Raw genomic sequence first — 19,292 nt, 5'->3', positions numbered from 1 at the left:
CTTAACTCGACTTCAGAGAGGCTTCTTCCTGACTCCTGTCCTGAACTCCTTATTCTTAGAGTATGTGCTTCACAAAACTTGTGATTATAAATTTCTTCTTTGACCCTTTGAGACATAAATCTTTATGAAGGCTTCTTGTCAGTTTTATTGCCCAGGAATGTTTTCCTCAAGGACCTGGGAATCATTATTCTGAAGTGTGGTCATAAAGTAAGATAGAGACACTACGTCCCGGTGTCTACAGGAGAGCATGAGCCCAGCTTTAGGGGACAGCTTGCTCTAAGTTGTAAAACTATCTTCTGGTATGAACAGTTTATGAGAAATTTTAATATTCCTTTGGGTAAAGCCAATTAGCAAAATTGATGGCCTACAATCCCTCTCACTTCATGTATGAAAGATCTCCAGGCCTTTGTTTCCCAGAGTTGAGCACAGAATGAGTTCTGGCCTCTCTCACCTATTGCAACATTCTTGAATAAAATCTTCCTTTCCTGTTTAACTTCCGTGCAATTCTATCACGGTAGCAATAGTGGAAGTGGTCAAAGAACAAAAGTGGACAAGTTCAGAAAATATGTATAAGACAGTAAAATCAGCTATGGAGAACTCAAAAATTATTCCTGGGTTCCATATTTACACAAGTGAATGTATAGAGATATCATAAGAGTTTGAATAGATTGGTGGCATAAGATGTTGCATTTAGCTTTAAAACTCAAAGACACGGTGTCTGTGAGCTATTCAAGGACGGGAAACTTGCAGACCTGCCCAGAGCTCAGAACACAGGACCAGGCTAGACTCATGCGCCTTTCTACACATGCACTTGAAATCTTGGGATTGCATGTGCATGAACACTTGGGTGAAGAATTGGAGGCTTATAGAACTTGATCGGAACTCTAATAAGCCATAATGCTTATAAATGGATAGAGGAAGAGAATGTCATGAAAATAAAATGAAAATGGTCACCCAAAAAGATAAGAAAAAAGAGTTATTACCAAACATATAACAGAAAAACCAATCATGAAAAAATGCATTGACTGCTATATTGCTGCTGAATTATGGAATTTTATCCAGGTTTATCCAAACTGTTTTTTTTTAATAATAAGCCAAATTATATCATGAAGAAGGTAATGAGGTCGTGCGTTCCCATATTATGATGATAACCAAGTATAAATCTGAGTTATTGAGAGTATATTCTGATAATAAATATGGCCTATTAAAATGTTTCTAATTTTTAAAGTAAACCACACATCCATGGCATCTTTTTCCTATTCTGAAAGTGAAAGACATTCACTTAACTACATGTATGCAAGCAAAAATGAGGTTGTTCTTCCTATCACCAACATGAAGTTAGGGTTCAAGTAGATCTTATTTTTTTACACCAAGAACCATGTCTAGTTTTTTAAGATTTGATATGCTTCACTTCGTTTGTTGTTATTGGCATTTGAAGTTGTGTACAGTAACCTAGGCAACTGTTCTTAAATCTGTCTTCATTTACTTCTACTTATAGCAGTTATATAGATTCAATGATCTTGAAGATTTCTTTTAAAGTAATGCAGGTTTACCATGTATATACTCTTAAGTTAATGTAATGTTAAAAATATGACAAATTGTAGTCATTAAAGACTGTCTGTTACAATTTTCAGTAATTTGGGGGTCATCTTCACATATTATGAATAATGGATCTTCAAAAATGCAGCATAATTTTGCAAAATAACTATAGCTGCAGTTATAATTTTATTTTTCAGAGACTAGGTCTCATTATGTTGTTCTGGCTGGTCTTAAGTTCCTTACCTTAAGTGATCCTCCCACTTTGGCCTCCCTAAGTGCTGAGATTATATGTGGGAGCCACTGCACCTGGTTAGAATAACAATTTTAAAGCATTTTGTTTTTCATGTTCTACTCATTAAACAATTTTAGTAAAGAAAGACCACAGCTTCAAACATCTTCAAATGAAAATCTGGCCTGGGTTAAAACAGTACTGTTAAATGAATTTCCTATTTTACCCCTCATCTACAAGACTTTATAATCAAAGTTTAAATTGTGTGAGACAAAACACAGCCTTTGATTTAGTTTTTAGACCTTATTGGATTTCAAGCCATATAGGCAGAGGGAAGAATCATGGGAACATATGTCCTTCTTGGACAGAGGTAAAGAAAGAAGAGATGATTTTAAATGAGTACTTCCAAAACGGTCTGCAACATGTATTCTATAAATGTCAGAATGAGATGTTTTTTTTTTTCTTTTTTTAACTGTTATGCATCTAGAAAAAAATTGAAACTAGAAATATTTAAATTATGTATAACTTTATGAGAATTTTGAGAGAGATAAGAACCAAGAGATCATCAAGTTATCAAAGTTCCACAAAGAAGAAAACTTCCAGGGCAAGGCCAGGCAATGCAATAAATTTTGAAGGAAATAAGAGCTTAACAACTATTGAGTCAATTTTTCTAATATACCCTCATCAAGAATTGCTTTCTTCATCACTATTGCCATTCTATCTCACATATGTGAATCTATACTTACATAGCATTTCATATCATTAAGAATCACATTAATGTCACCTTCCTTTTAATCTCCTGAAGCTGTTCTGGATTGGCCCCTTTCTTGTAGAGAAAAAATAAAATCTAACACTTTTTGTAATAGTGTCTGTGATACATGGCATCAAAAATGCTTGGCATCATGGAATGGAAATCCAAGAAATCCCATATCAGTAGAGCAGAAATTTGTATTTGAAGAACTCTCTGAGCTACTTAATGGGAAGGAAAAAATAACACTAATGCACAAAAAATCTGCACTTATCAAGTAATTCTTCTTATAAAAATTGAAACTTATTGAGCATTTCCCAGGTGCCAGGAACTGAACTAAACTTTTTATATGTCTAATTTTCAAAACACCCATGAAACAGATATTATTGTGGGCAGTGCCTGTGGCTCAGTGAGTAGGGCACTAGCCCCATATACCGAGGGTGGTGGGTTCAAACCCAACCCCGGCCCAACTGCAACAAAAAATAGCTGGTGTTGTGGTGAGCGCCTATAGTCCCAGCTACTTGGGAGGCTGAGGCAAGAGAATCACTTAAGCCCAGGAGTATGAGGTTGCTGTGAGCTGCGACATGATGCCATGGCACTCTACCAAGGGCAACATAGTGAGATTCTATCTCAAAATATATATATATATATATATAGTTTATATCACAATTTTACAGATGAGGAATATAAAATAACCAACATTTGAATCAAGGTTTATGTGATGCCAAAGTCTCTACTCCCTTGACTTTAACATGATATACCAGTGATTGAAAAAAGAAACTCTATTTCAATTCATGTTAGGAGTCCTTTCAAATTCACAGTTATTCCCTGGGTAGGTGTGAGGCACATTCAGGTGTCACCCAAGCACTACTTCAACAATTTCCCGAGTCTCTACTGCTACTATTACAGAAAATAAATGAGGAGAAACTTTTAGAAATTAGAATTCTTCTTTTATTGAAATATCACAGAGGCCAACAGAGGAGAAACTACCTCTGCTCTACTGGATTTCATCACTCTTCTCCAATGCCCCCTGTTACATGACTCTTCTTGCCTAATACTCTACTTATATCAAGGCAAAGTGATCCTCCAAGGAACATTGTCAAGGTCTGGGCATCACTAGGCAGTTTCTGTATAGTAATTAGCAAACCTGTTTTGATTGATAGACATTTATAGGATTGGGACATTTAGAAATTTGTAAGGGTTATAGTCTTCAGTTTCACAAATCATCTTTCTAGTACAGCCGTTATAATATCAGCTCTATGCTACCAAATGTAACAATAGAACAATGAAATATAAAGGGAAGATAAGTAGCTACCAAAGTTGACAAGACTGCTGTAATGGAAAGAGTGTGGTTGGAGCCAAAAGACCTGGGATTTGGTCCCAACTAACGTGATACGTTACTTAAGTTTTTGAGTCTAATTCTCTAATCTATAAAATAAAAGAGAAAAATAAACTCTAGGGCTTTTGCTTAATAAGATACCAATTTGGAAATGTTCTATAAATAACAACATGTTAAATTATAACGGGCCCGGCACTGTTTAAATAGAAAATACGATGTAGGCTTTATTTAGTAGAATCTTTCAGGAAGATTTCAGGACTTCCAAAAATTGTATTATCAGTAAGTTTAGGAATTTTATGATATTAACAGGAACATTGTGTCGTGTTTCATTTGAATTTGAGCGTTTAAGATAAAAAATGTCCATTTTATCCTTGCTGAACGTATGAACAAAACAAACTATGATCTCTGTGAAGAGTGTTCTGTGAATCTACAATAAACCGCAGAATATTTGATCATTGGCTATAACCACAGTATTGGTCCAGTGAGTATTCATGTTTAATAATTAAGATAATCACTAATTTCCAATGCTGCTCCATTGCCACTTCATAAAGCATGCACTATTGCTCTTTCAATATTTTGCTCTCACTGACCATGGATGCTAAATTATTATATGTTAGCTACAGACCTTTACAATGCCCAGTGTTATTTGCCACAACAATAATAGATGATGTTGAGCCAAAGCTGCTAGGAGTGAAATGCAGACAGTAAAATGATAATAAATAACTGTCACTCTGTTACTAAATAGTGCCTGAAATTGGTTCTAGCACATGTTCAATATAGCAGAGTCTGCATAGTCCAAGAACCAGACAGGCATTTACTCTGGAGTAACAGCAGCAAACAAAAAAGAATCCAGACACTTGTGTTGTGTGAGCCTGGCATGAGTATTCAAATATGCAAAAAAACACACTTCCAAATCCCATGGTATTTTTTCAAAGTGAAATGGGCCAAAATATATAGATAAGATATACTCAGTCCAAAGGATGAAAATTACAGCAATTCTGAACAAAATGTAAGGATAAAGTCTCAGACGAATATGAGACTTCATGTATAAAAAACATTACACCATTATAAGGAACATGGATCTGTTCAGGATGTAAATGTCTGGCAGAGATTATAAAACCTACCAAAAATGATGTTGATTCTGGTCAGGTGAAATGAGTAGGAGATACATTTGAGCAATCCTTGGCCATCTGTCTCATAAACTTTCGATGTAAGATTAGAATTTGTTGTAATAAAGTCACAAGATAAATACATGGTAAGAGAATGTTACTGAAGTCAGATTATCCACAGTATAAAATCCTTCCTATTAAAAATGTAAAAGAGAAGTTATGTCTTCCCCTTCTCAGACATCTGTGGAATCCTTTGTTCCGTTCTCTCTCTTTTGGTTGATAATTTATCAGGGTTGTTATGGCAGTGGTGGTTTGTTGTTTTGCATATTTATCTTACTAACTTTATCCGCTAAGTGACTGATGTGGTAATCACCAAAGATCTGAGTCTGTGAACATAATCTGCTTACTAGCCAAATCACCTAAACCTTAATCTCAGTATATAGCAAAGTTAATGTGAATTTATAGTAAATTGTGGATGTAATTTTCTTGTCTTGTTTTTCCCCCTAAAGCAAAGCCTGACAATAGAAGGTAGTTTATTTTGGAAATAGATAATAACAAACAGAATTGGGAGCCTGGAAAGAAGAATGAGGAAAAGAGAACCAATCTAAAGGAATATTATCCAGCCAGTTACTACGTGATCCCACTGGGGATCCTTGAGGACCTGTGGAGTGTATATTTCAGATTCGATCACAGGCATGGAAGAAGATGCGCTGATCAAGAGCTGATTTGTGTGGGGTTAATGCCTCACAAAAAGTTATGTATGTAGGGCAGCACCTGTGGCTCAGTCGGTAAGGCGCCGGCCCCATATACTGAGGGTGGCGGGTTCAAACCCGGCCCTGGCCAAACTGCAACCAAAAAATAGCCAGGCGTTGTGGCGGGTGCCTGTAGTCCCAGCTACTCGGGAGGCTGAGGCAAGAGACTCGCCTAAGCCCAGGAGTTGGAGGTTGCTGTGAGCTGTGTGAGGCCACAGCACTCTACCGAGGGCCATAAAGTGAGACTTTGTCTCTACAAAAAAAAAAAAAAAAAGTTATGTATGTATTATAATGACTGAACAGTCTTCAGAGGGATTCCATATAATAGTTGCAGGGAAGTCTCAAAGCAGGAAGTGAATAAAATCTGAGTTATTTGAAATTTATGTAGAGGAATTTATGAAGGTAGAGCGTGACCCCATTGAATTTGATGTTGCCTCTGTTAGATTTGGTCCTTGGGGATCCATTCTATCACCAGACACCCAGGGATGCTCCGAATGAAATGGACTATCAGAGAACTGTACACCATGGAACACAAAACTAGAATACAGTAGTTTCATGGTGATTTTCACAAAGTTAGAAGCAGTGGCTTCTGCAAAAATTCCTAAGATCTGGAACCCTGGAGATTATCAATTTTGTAAACCATGATGGGCAGTCAAAACCCAGCTTTCCAGGAATCTAGACTGAGAATGAAAGTACAAATAAAAATAAAAAGAAGAACTTAACCTTCTTATCTAGTTATAAAGTTTATAAAACAATCTCATATGTCTTATCTTATTTGAAGTTACCAATTGTGTGTGAAGAGGTATGTATGGTATTATTCACGCAATAGTGTTTTAAATGAAGAAATTTGAAGTTCTTAGGTGTTGAGGGTTTTAACGAAGTCTTTGTTGTCCACATGTGATGAGCCGGGATGAGAACCCAGGTGTGCTGATCCTACTCCTAGCATTCTAAAAGGTGCCATTGTTCTAGTACAATTTCTTCCTATGAATTACTTTGGGAGTCAGCACTGACCCTTCCCCTCCAGTGCTCAGCACTTACCTGCTGGACCACCCACTTCACAGAAAGCCTGAGCCGTGAGAAGAGCTGAGCTTCAGCAAAACGTACTTCCAATTCCATTGTCATTTGTGGTATTTCAATCTCTTACCAATGACAACCATCTTTAAAGGAAACTAAATACAGACATTCCACAACACAAACTGGCTTCTAGGGAACTAAATAACCCACAAATATCAGCAAGAAATGGAAACTCAAGAAAGTGGTTCTAACCAATATATGTATTACTAAATACTAGCTATCTTGCTATGTAAACATGGCATCTATTTGTAGAACATTTTCCTCAATGGAGAGATAAACATGGGGAATATTTCTATTACGAAAATTATAGAAAAACAGTACTTCTAATAAAACATAGGGTTTAGTGGCAGGTAATTATTCATTGTCTGAATATCTGAAAACATAAAAAGTTTCTAAATTTATATTCTTTCTTATTGTATCTCACCATATTTTATATATTTTATGGTAATGCTTGCTAAAGTGTAAAAGCAAATATATAAATGCAAGGTATTATTGTTAATAAAAAGATAGGCTCTGATAAGACAGCTTGTTTCATTCCCTATATGAGAAAGTATATAAATAGAAACAAAATATTTTATATAATTTTTGTGAGATTATATAGAAGCAATCAAAAAGAATAGTCGGAACAGAATCTGCTTCTTTGCATCTGTTTAAAATCAGACATTTCTCACTTCATTTATCATATATTACATTCTTAGGAAATAGAAATCCAAAGGATTATGGGAAAAATTTGGCAAAGCTTAAAGTTTATTTCAAGTCTATTTCCAGGAAGTATAGAGTACAGAAGCATATCAAAACATTTGAGAAATACTAATATTTTTTATTTAAGGTCGTGTGCACTAATGTGCATTTGTGACATAGGTTTATCAAACAGGTCCTTGCTTAAAATGCTTCAGAGGAGACTGTGTAACAAGGCTACATGAAACTCAGCGTGCCAGCCCCATTTCATAGGGGATTGTTTAGGCCCCTGAGGGACCAGGACACAGAGGGAAATTTTAAGAATTCACTCCCATCTCCAAATCTCATGTCACTGAATTTAATTAATGTAATAATAATAAAATAATGAATATTATCATAATCATATTATTTCTGCTGCTTAGTACTATAAATAATAATTAATAGTTCTCCAACTTACTATGAACTTAGATACTGTTATGTGTTCTATTAATCAATTCAGATAATTCCAACAAGTAATTTTCATATAGAGGATACTATTAGTATTTTTGTTTGTTTGTTTTTAAGACAGTCTCACTCTGTTGCTTTAGGCTATCCTGCTGTGCTGTAATAGCACCTAGTATACGGTAACCTCAAACTCCTAGGCTCAAGCAGTCACTTGCCTGAGCCTCCCAAGTAGCGGGGACTACAGGCAACTGCCACAATGTCCAGCTAGACCAATCCACCTACAGCGGCCTCCCACAGTGCTAGGATTACAGGCGTGAGCCACTGCACCTAGTCTACTATGAGTATCTTAATTTAAAAAATAAAGGAATCAAAGTAGACAGAAGCTAATTGACTTTCCCAAGTAACAAAGCAACATGTAGCTGACTCAGATACATTCCCAGGCAGCCTTATCCACTGTTCTGCACTACCTGGATTTCAGATCCAAGTTCTGTGATCTTTTCTGCAATGCAAGCTACCAGTAGTTAGTATGGCACATTGTCACAGATTCCCAGGCTTCATGTGTGACTGAAGCGAAGTACAGTATCTCAGAGTAATTAAAAAATCGGGATTAACATCTTTGGAGTTGTATATCATATCTTTTTGTGTATCTCTGTGAGGGGAGGGTGTGTTTGTGTTAGGTACAAAAGAAGTTATTGTAGAAAGCCAGAAAAGTAGGGGAGTATTGTCTCGGAAGAGTTCTCCCCCTGGAATTTCAGAACGTATTTACAACTTCTTGGTTTCCCTTTTCTACTCTAAGTAAACAGGTACTATTTCACTTTTATATTCCCAGGACTCCTATAAACATCAAAAGCGGTATGAAGTGATTCACTACCTGACCTGAAATGGCCTCACTGTGAGCTCTCAAGATAGAGGAAATAATTCTACTCATGCTAATCCCTCTGAATTCTAAGGATTTTAGAAAATGCTTCACAAAACCAGCTCCAGATCCACAAATACCACTTACGAGAACTGCCCAGATTGACTTGGGGGGGGGGGGGTTTGCAACCCTCCACAGCACAGTGCATGGCTCTCCCGCCAGTGAGGTCACCTACCCTGTCAGTTTTCCCTTCCGTCTGGATGCTGGTGTGACTATGGACCTCATGATCCTCTTCCAGATCAGAAACATCCTCCAGTTCCTCTGGAGTCTGTAAAAAGAAAGCAAAACTCTGGTGAGAAGAATGTAAATTGATGTAGCCATTTTGGAAAACAGTTTGGCAGTAACTGAAAGACAGTCACAGAATTAGCACGTGACCCAGCAATTCCACTCTTAGTTATATACCCAAGAGAAACGAAGGTGCATATCCACACAGAAACTTATACACAATGATCACAGCAGCATCATTCATCACAGCTAAAAAGGGGAAACCATTCAAACATCTACAGATGCATAAATAAACAAAATATGTCTATATGATGGAATACAATTTGGCCATATAAAGGAACAGGGGACTAATAGGTGCTGAAATGAAGGTGAACACTGAAAACTAAGCTATGTGAAAAATGCAGTCACAAAGGACAGCATATCATAAGAGTACATGTATGTGAAGTATCTAGAATAGGCAAATCTAAGAGATAGAGATTTGATTAGTGGTTTCCAGGGCGGAGGGGAAGATGGGACAGGCAATGACTGCTAAGAGGTGAGTGACTTCTCTCGGGATGATTACAATGTTCTGGCCTTAGATAGTCAAGATGATCACACCACCTTGTGAATACACTAAAAAAAACTTCAGTTCTATACTTTAAAATGGTGAATTTGACAGTATGTATTATACTTAATAAATTCTGGGAGGAAAAAAAAGCAAAAAGTGATCAGAAGGAAGTTTTTCTTCGAGTGAATGACAATCTGGCTATCCACTCAGTGGTTACCCCAAACCAAGGTGCTTATAGTTGATAAATCCAATGCCATCAAAAACAATGAAGAAATCAATTTTATGAAATTTATAAATAATTTAAGTTAAGCTTCAGTGTCTGCTACAAATAGTTAGCTAACTTCTTCTTTAAATTTCAGCTTAAACACCTTTTCTTAGGAAGATTTCTTGATCAGAAACCCTCTAGACTGGGGTGGATTCCTCTGCAAAGCGTTTCATAGTCCTCTCTGCTTTCGCTGTCATAATGCTCATCAGACTTTATTATATCACTTCTTGCTGAATTGGGCAGCTAATTGTTGACCCATCTGCTCTGTGAGCAAAGGCATGTCTTCCCTGATTACATCACATCACCCCAACCTAGTACACACATGTTTTCCAATGAATAAAAGCAAAATTTTCTGTAATAACCAAAAAGATAGTTGGAAATTAGCAAAACAAAACAGATACAACAGATCAGTATCAAGAAGAAACACCTGTCCTAAATATACCTTTCACTGTGGCTCTGTCTTCCATATTTCAAACTAATACTTTTGGTTTGTGTTGTATTTTCCTAGTTCAAAGTTTTTATTCCCTGTGTCTACAGCAATAATTTAAAGATACCTGTCATTATTGTAAATACAGGTATAATATTTAACAAGAATTAACTTAATATTTGTTTCAGTTTACATGCTCTCAATTTTATATTATTTTCTTTTCTTACTACAAAGCCCTGGAGACAAATCCAAAAAACGAAAATTTCATTCTCATGAAAAACAACCAAAAACAAAGTGAAAGATGTCCTTGTGTCTGTGTCTCTCCTGTACACAGAGCTATTGATCACTGGAAAGGGACAGAGCCTGCCCTCAGTCCGGCTCTGATTTCCCTTAAACCTTGCTTTGAGCCCAGGTATTTTGCTTATTTGTCAAGGTTGTTCAAAGCTTTCCTTCCCATGGGACCACTCCAGAGACGGGGATGTTTGTTGATTAGCTCACAATGTGCAGCAAAACCACCAATTTCCTGTCCATTAATGACCACAGATTCTTTCTCATCTTATGGATTGTTACCCAGAGCTTTGTTCTCAAACACTTGCAGTGAACAATATTCATCCCTTTGATCACTCCTCGGCCTTTTGGCTAAGATAAGTGTAATATTCATCCCTTTGCAGAGGAGCCTTTCTACTGACTCCCGTCAGGCATTAATTTCCTCCCGTCGCCAAGGCTTCCAATGTGCTGAGTATTTATTAGCTACACGTTGATCTCTTTGCAGTTCTTCCTCACTGCAGCTATAACCAAACAGCAATTTATTGTCTCAGGTATAAATAGCACGAGCTCATCACTATAGAACTTCTCCAAAATCACATATGTAATTATTAGCCATTTTGTGTATTCCTCTCACAGCATTCTTGGAAAACATCTTTGCAATTTCCCTCCTTGATACATCAGCAGGCCCCATAACATCTGAATAAGTTTAGTTAATCAAATTCTCTTTCTTACGTGCTGTTGTTTTGCATTTGAAGTGTCTCTACTGTGATCTGTTTATTATAAATGTCTGTTGTTTATGACTCGGGTTATACTCTCTCTACCTAGTGACATATAACTCATCATCCACTTCAGTATTTTATCAACCTTCAAATAAAGGAACATCACAGAAACTAAGAACAACTGCTGATATCAGAAGTCACAGTACCATTTTTGCTGGCAATATTGCAGGAAGACATAGCCTACCATATTCACACCCACCTAGTCTGTGCTTCCCTTTGTATTTAATTTGGGACTAATGGTTTTCTTGAAAAGCCATCAAAACTGACCTCTTCTTTTCATAAGTAAAATCAGCAGGGAAGAGTGTTCAAAACACATGCTGGCAGCATTTTACATTCTAAAAGGCAAAATGTTCAATGGTGTTGGGAAAATAAAAGTTTGAATACACAATGTTACCGCTTAAATTAAGTGGAAACTAAGAAAGACAGAAGAACACACTAATCATTTTAGGGGCAATGCATTTACTCCTTCAGCACTGAAGACAAATCATAGAAAGAACAACATTTAAAGGGAGACAAGAAGGACTGTGGGCTACCTTAGATCAAGCACTCTTAAAAATACTTTTTACGGGCGGCTCCTGTGGCTCAGTCGGTAAGGTGCCGGCCCCATGTACTGAGGGTGGCGGGTTCAAACCCAGCCCCAGCCAAACTGCAACCAAAAAATAGCCGGGCGTTGTGGCGGGTGCCTGTAGTCCCAGCTACTTGGGAGGCTGAGGTAAGAGAATCGCTTAAGCCCAGGAGTTGGAGGTTGCTGTGAGCTGTGTGAGGCCACGGCACTCTACCGAGGGCCATAAAGTGAGACTCTGTCTCTACAAAAAAAAAAAAAAAATACTTTTTACCCTTCTGGTAACTCTAAAAAATTAAACACTCAGAGGGGTGTGAGAGTGTGTGTGTGTGTGTGTGTCTGTATCTCATCAATTTTCATTTCAAGAAAGAAAAGATTAACTATCTGAGAGGCTGTATCACATAGTAGAACAGCCTTGTTGAATAATTCAGACTTGAATTGGAATCCTTGCCCTCGATGAGTTATTATTGGACTTTGGGCAATTTGTGTACACTTTTAAACTTTGGCTTCCTCAGAACAGAATTAGATAATAATACCTAACTGCAAAGGTTATTGTAAGGCTCAATTTCACCAGATGCTTTGAGTAAGAATTTAGTCCATAGACATAGCTGGGGTAAAGCAAAAATCTGTTTCTTTCTGTCTTTTATTTTTTCTCCTTTCTTCTACTATTCTATCCCTAATTTCATCACATCCCTTTATATGATTTTATAAAAAAATTATGTAAATTTGGATGGCTTCATTTTAATACAAATTTATTTTTGAACTAGAATCTTGGATAAGCCACCAAATATTTCTGTACTTTAGATTCTATACAGATATTATTCTGGATTGGAATGATACTTACTTCCTGCCTCTAGTTACTGTCACCTGATTTTGACCATGTAATTTCACTGTCCTAAGCAGAGTTTAATGTAATTCTATATGCATTGCTTTCTTCTACATACCAGGTAGGAGATTTCTTTAGATTGAATTTTAATCATGTTTAAGAGTAAAATTATTTCTTAAACTGGCCCCAGAAAATATTACTCTAGCTTAGATTCTCAGAGGTGATGAAAATATCTGTAAAATGCCTTCTTTAAACTGAGCTGGTCACTAAACCTGACCAAGGTGAAGGTGGTCCAGTTTTCCAGAAGGAGTGTTAATAAACACAGGCATTAGTCAGTTACTTCTCATATCAGATTTCAGAGATTTATTTTATACATTTTTGTTTGTTAATTTTTTTTTGAGACAGAGTCCTACCCTATGCCCTGAGCAGTGTGCAATGGCGTCGTAGCTCACTGCAACCTCAGACTCCAGCTGTGGGCATTCTGCTGCCTCAGCCTCTGAAGCTGCTGGGATTACAGGCACTCGCTGCAGCACCCAGCTGGGTTTTTACATTTTTTTCATGTATTGGGGTCTAACTCTTGCTCAGACAAGCCTCAAACTCCTGAGCTCAAGCGATTCTCCGGCCTCAGCCTCCCACAGTGTTGCGATTACAGGCGTGAGCCACCACTCCACCTATTTCATACTTTTCTATTATAACGTTTGCTTACCATGGAGCTTTCCTTAACCAACTCAAAAATAATTTCAGATAGGCTTAGTTTCTTCAAGGCTACCTAATTCTTAGGGTTATTGTGAAGTAAAAAGAAAAGGATAAACTAGAACATTATTTGATGGCTAGAAAATACTGAATTTTCAATATTTATTATGATAGATTATCATTATTGTTATTTATCTCACTTTAAATAAAAAAGTCAAAAACAAGTATATAACTTGTATATACTTGTTTATACTGAAAAGTATGTAACTGAAAACATTCAGTCCAAGGTTTTATACTAAGCTAGGGCAGCAATGAAAGAGTAGTAGTACATTAAGATATCAGGGTCACAAGAAATTGCATGTATCCTTTTTTTCCCAAGGAGCTCAGAACTTTCTATTTCTGTATCATTATATCATTAATTCTTTCAGCATCTCTAGTAAGGCAGGTGGCATTATTACAAATAAAAATTAATTTGTAAAGACTTTGTGTTTAATATTAAAATATGAAAAAATGTGGCCATCAAGCTGCAAAAAAAAAGAAAATAAAATAATAAAAAAAGAAAAAAGAAGAAATAAAAAGAAGTAAAGCAAAGAAAGAAGAAAAGGAAATGAAACAGAAGAAAAGAAAAAAGAAAAGAAAAGAAGAAAAGAAAAGGAAAAGATATCCTGGGAAACAGGAGTTATGCTTGGCTTCCTCTGAGAATTAAGGTTAAATCCTAAATCATACACATAATTTAAACAAAAATATTTTGCTGACTACCCTTCACTGACTTACTAAATTCAAATAGTCATTGTGGTGATGTCAGTAGAAGTCTGATACTGAGGATGGAAAAGTTCCCTGAATGTTCATCTCACACAGGAGGCTGACGGCATGTGCTCAGTGATTCCATCCTAGGTGAGCTGGTAACATAGGATGATTCAGGAATGTCAAAAATGGAAAGCTAAAACTTTAAATGTATTTTTAAAAATAAGAATATATATAAAAATAGCATAATTTCAAATTATAGAAAACTGAGACACATTCTTTGCTGGACGTGATGAAATACACACTAAACTCCAGGCTTCCCACTTGTGACCAAGAAACTGGCATTCTGTCATCCTAAATATTCAAGAAATGAGTGACATTCCTGACACACTTGTTCCCCCTCTATTCTTCAAATGTGTCCCACATATCAGCTCATTTCACCTCAAGTTCTTTCTCTCTATTTACTGCTCTCTTGCAGCCTGGATCTCCCTTGCCATGGAAGCTTAGATGTCCTATCCTTAAGGCTTCCCTAGCCAACTAACTAAAGGGAACACATTCTCACATTTTGTGTTATTATTCATCTATCATATTACTATGTGTATGTTATTTAGGTTTCTTTTCATGACCGCAACCTGAAATCATATGTATTTTTTTCTTTCTCCATTTTTTTGGTAGACATATTTTGGTCTTGCCCCACTGAAATATAAAATTCATGAGACTAGAGGATTTTTGGTTATATATACCACTAATTTGAAGTACTGAAATAGTACTCATTTCTTATTTCATAACAAAAAAAGGGGGGTATATAATTTAATGACTAATTTCATAACAAGATTCTTCATAACAAGGTTCTTTCATAACAAGAACATCATGGGAATCACAAGAACGTCATGGGAATATTTTTGACCCGTGGAGAATGTTTAACACTGTTTTCTATAATAGGTGTCAAATCATTAATTCCTTTCCTAAAGGAAAGTTTCTGGCAACGATCCCTATAATTTATTTTAAAAAATATCTAGAGATGAGATTTTGTGTAGAAAAACTTTTTTCATAAACTCAAAAGAGATGTTCAGAGCTGCAGGACAGGAAGACATCCATGAGCCCATAAGCGCTGGAAACTCTACTCGCCTCCTTGGCAGAGCAGTATTGATAGAAAAAGGCTTCAGAAGAAATGCATTTAATAATCTCAGACCAGCATTTTGAGGCTTAGCACAACCCTGGGCCGTATACTTGCCATGGACACAGCAAAGTGGGAACACAGAGGAAGTTACATGGCAAAGAAGATGGCATCACCCTGGTAACCAGCGTGGGAAGATGAAAGTGATTGGTGAGCCTGCCTGATACCTTCATGTAAACTAAGCTTCTAGAGAAGGATTTCTTGATCTTGGCACTATTGGTGTCTTGGTCTGAATAATTCTGATTGTGTGGGTCTGTTTGTGCCTTGTGGAAAGTTTAGCACCATCCACTAGCCTCTACCGTCATGTGCAGTAGTACTCTCTCAGGTTATGACAAGTAAAATATCTCCAGACATTACCAAATATCCCCCTGTGATTGGAGGAAGGAGAAATCAACCCTGCTAAAGAACTACCACTCTAGAACTTTGGCTTACGTGGCCCAACACACATGGTAGAAATAAGGAGAGGATATTTAAAGTTCACATGAGCAGACTAAAAGCTAATTTGAATTTAAAATAGGTATGTGAACTGAAATTTATACCCCGTAGAATACCATTATGGCAACAAGGCAAAAGAGGGCACTATTTATTCATTTTAGTCTTAACCAAACTCCTGGAAGAAGATATCAGAAAATTTATGAAAATAAAATTTAAAAGTTGTTTGCTATCTTCAATTTAGTTTCTAAAATATCATAAAAAATAATTGTATATAGAATATGAAGGATGTCTACACAGTATCCAGCCATCTATTTCTCTATTTTTCATATACTGGTTGGATACTTTCTGGACAGCCCCAATATATTTATGGAATGCAATATGATGTTTACAACAGTACATGTTGTATATGGTCTGTTTACAACAGAAAACTATTGGGCTTGTGTTGTGGTAGTAGATTGATGGAAATTGAAGTTAGGATACCTGGGTTTTTGAACCAACTTTGGCTTCAGTTAGCTGTTTGTTGTTAGACAAATCTCATAATTTTCCTATGTTTCAATTTCCCTATCTTTAAAGTGGGGTTGAGAAATGAGTATATTTGATCATTTTTGGAAGACCTTTGATTTTTCAGTTTATGAGTTCATGCTTAAACTAAAAGCATCACAAGGTCTAGGACAAACATTAACCTGGGTGAAATGTCTCCTTGATAATAAGAGATGCTTATATTGTGAAATAATTAAATCAAGACCATTAACAGATTTATAATATATATGATATATATATGCGTGTATATTATGATATATGTGACATATATGTGTGTATACATTTATATTATGAATATGTTAATGATCTTGATTTAATTATTTCACAATATAAGTATCTATGTATCATATTTTCTAACGGAAATAATAGCCAAGATAATTTAAGTCAAATGCCTAAGAGATAGCTGCACTCCCATGTTCATGGCAGCCCACTGCACAGTAGCTAGGAGGTGGAAGCCGACTAGGCATCTAACATCAAATGAACAGATAAAAAAAGTGGCATACCTGCCATGTTTAAAAAAGAACAAAATTCTATCATTGGTTGCTGTAGTAATATATACAAATTTAATAAGCTGCTTTTATTCAGCTGAATGAATTTTTAACCTTTATTCATAATGAGAAAATTATTACCTAATACAGCGCCAGTCCCTGTTTGCTTGATCATGTAATAAAGTTGTTAGAAGAATCAAGTCAGTTCAACTCAACTAATCCTTGACTGTGTTTTACCACCAGGAACAAAAAGGCATCTAGTATTATTCTCAGATGCGTGACCTAAGTACCTAAGAGAGTGCCTGACAAATAGGGATCCTCAACACACGTAGTTTACTGAATAAATATAACAAAAAAGAAAATAAATAAAGATGCAAATAAGACATATATCTCTATTTGTCAAAATAGAGAATTGGTGACTTTCTTCTAATAATCTTTTGAAATACACTTCAAAACTGCCTCGAGGTATTTACTATGAACATCCTCCTGTATTGTTTTTGTCATTCTTCTTATTATTATTCTTACTATTGTTGTGATGATGATCATGTTTTGAAAACATTTAACATGACATATACCCATTTAAATTATCAGAACTTGTTCCTCTTGCATAATTGAAACTCTATATTCATTGAGTAGCAACTCCTCAGTTACCCCTTTCCCCAGCCCCTGACAACCACCCTTCCACTCTTCTACTCAATGTTCGTATGATTTTGTAATTTAAGATACCTCATATAGTGGAATTAGACACTGTTTGTTCTTTAACTGGCTTTCTTCACTGAGCATAATGTTGTTGCACATGACAGGATTTCCTTCCTTTTTAAGGATGAATAATATTCCATTTTATATCTTTAGCACATTTTCTTTACCCATTCATCAGTGGACAGACATTTACACGGTTTCCATATCTTGGCTGTTGTGAATGATGATACAATGAGTATGGGAAGACAGATGCCACTTCAGATCCTGATTTCCATTCTTTTGGATAATATACACACAGGAGTGGTATGGCCGGATCTGGATAAAATGGTACTTCTATTTTTAGTTTTTGAAAATCCTTGTACTATTTTCCATAGCAGCTATTGCATTTTACCCCCTCACCAACCATGTACAAGGGTTCCAATCTATACGTACCCTTGTGGACATTTGTTATTCTTCTTTTTCACATCAAACAGACATCCTAAGAGGTGAGATGATATTTCATTGTGATTTTTGATTTGCATTTTTGTGATGATTAGTGATGTTGAACATTTTTTCATATACTTTTGGCCATTGATATGCCTTCTCTGGAGAAATATCTATTCAAGTCCATTGCCCTTGGACAATGGACAATTGTCCATTTTAACTGAGCTATTTGTTTTTATGCTATTGAGTTCTTTGAGGTCCCCATGTATTTTATATATTAACTCTTCACGTATTTGATTTGTGAATACTCCCTCCTATTCTGTAGGTTGCTTTTTCCTTTTGTTTTGTTTGCTTTCCAGAACCTTTTTGTTTGATGTAATCACAGTTGTCTATTTTTGTTTTGGTTCCTTGTACTTTTGGCATCATATGCAAAAGAAATTATTTTCTAAACTAATGTCATAAATCTTTCTTCCAGTGTTTTTTTAATAGCATTTTTACTGTTCAAAGGCTGTAAGTTTATGTCTTTAGTTCATTTTGACTTTATTTTTCTGTATGGTATATGATAATGGTCCAATTTCTTTCTTTTATTTGTCTATATCAAGTTTTCCTAGTATCATTTGTTGAAAAGTCTATCCTTTCCCCATTGTGTATTCTTAGCACCCTTGTTGAAGTTCAGATGGCCATATATGCGTGGGGTTATTTCCAAGCTATATTCAGAAATATTTCTATCTATACTCTTCTATTGGTCTGTATGTATTTTATGTCAGTATTATGCTGTTTTATTTATTATAGATTTATAATATATTTTAAAATCACGTAGTATGATGCCTCCAGCTTTGTTCTTCTTTTTTAAAGATTGCTTTGGCTATTTAGAGTCTTTTGTGATTCTATATAAATTTTAGACTTGATGATGAAAAGCCTGCAGCTAACATAATTCTCAATGAAAGACTGAAAGGTTTGTCTCTAAGATCAGCAGCATGGCATGCATGCCCAGTCCTGCTACTTTTGTTCAGAAAAGAACTAGGAGTCTTAACAAGCTCAATTAGTTAAGACAAAAAAAAAAGGCATCCGAATCAGGAAGAAGTAAAATTATCTTTACTTGCAAGTGATATTTTATTGTATGTAGAAACTTAAAAAACTTCATAAAAACTGTTAAAACTCACAAACTAATTCAGTAAAATTTCAGAATATAAAAGCAACATTAAAAATCAGTAGCATTTCTATACACTGAAAACAAATATAAAAACAAAATTAAGAAAAAATTCCATTTACATAGCACAAAAATAAAATTTTGAAAAGTAAATTTAACCAAGGAGATTAAAGACTTGAATATTGAAACTGTAAAACATTGCCTATGGAAATTAAAG

The 19,292-nt window shown here is 35.8% G+C and overlaps 1 protein-coding gene across 1 annotated transcript in view; it reads right to left on the bottom strand.

Moving 5' to 3' along the window:
- Window positions 1–19,292, bottom strand: part of CTNNA3 (catenin alpha 3) — a 1,739,301-nt gene that overhangs the window by 178,034 nt on the left and 1,541,975 nt on the right. The window contains exon 14 of the mRNA XM_053584032.1: window positions 9,004–9,096. Coding sequence (XP_053440007.1) covers window positions 9,004–9,096 — 93 coding nt within the window. The remainder of the gene's footprint in view (window positions 1–9,003; window positions 9,097–19,292) is intronic.

This window comes from Nycticebus coucang, chromosome 3 (assembly GCF_027406575.1).
Source record: "Nycticebus coucang isolate mNycCou1 chromosome 3, mNycCou1.pri, whole genome shotgun sequence".
Lineage (NCBI taxonomy): Eukaryota > Metazoa > Chordata > Mammalia > Primates > Lorisidae > Nycticebus > Nycticebus coucang.
Note: the sequence above shows the minus strand (reverse complement) of the source record. Positions and strands in the feature narration are given on the sequence as shown.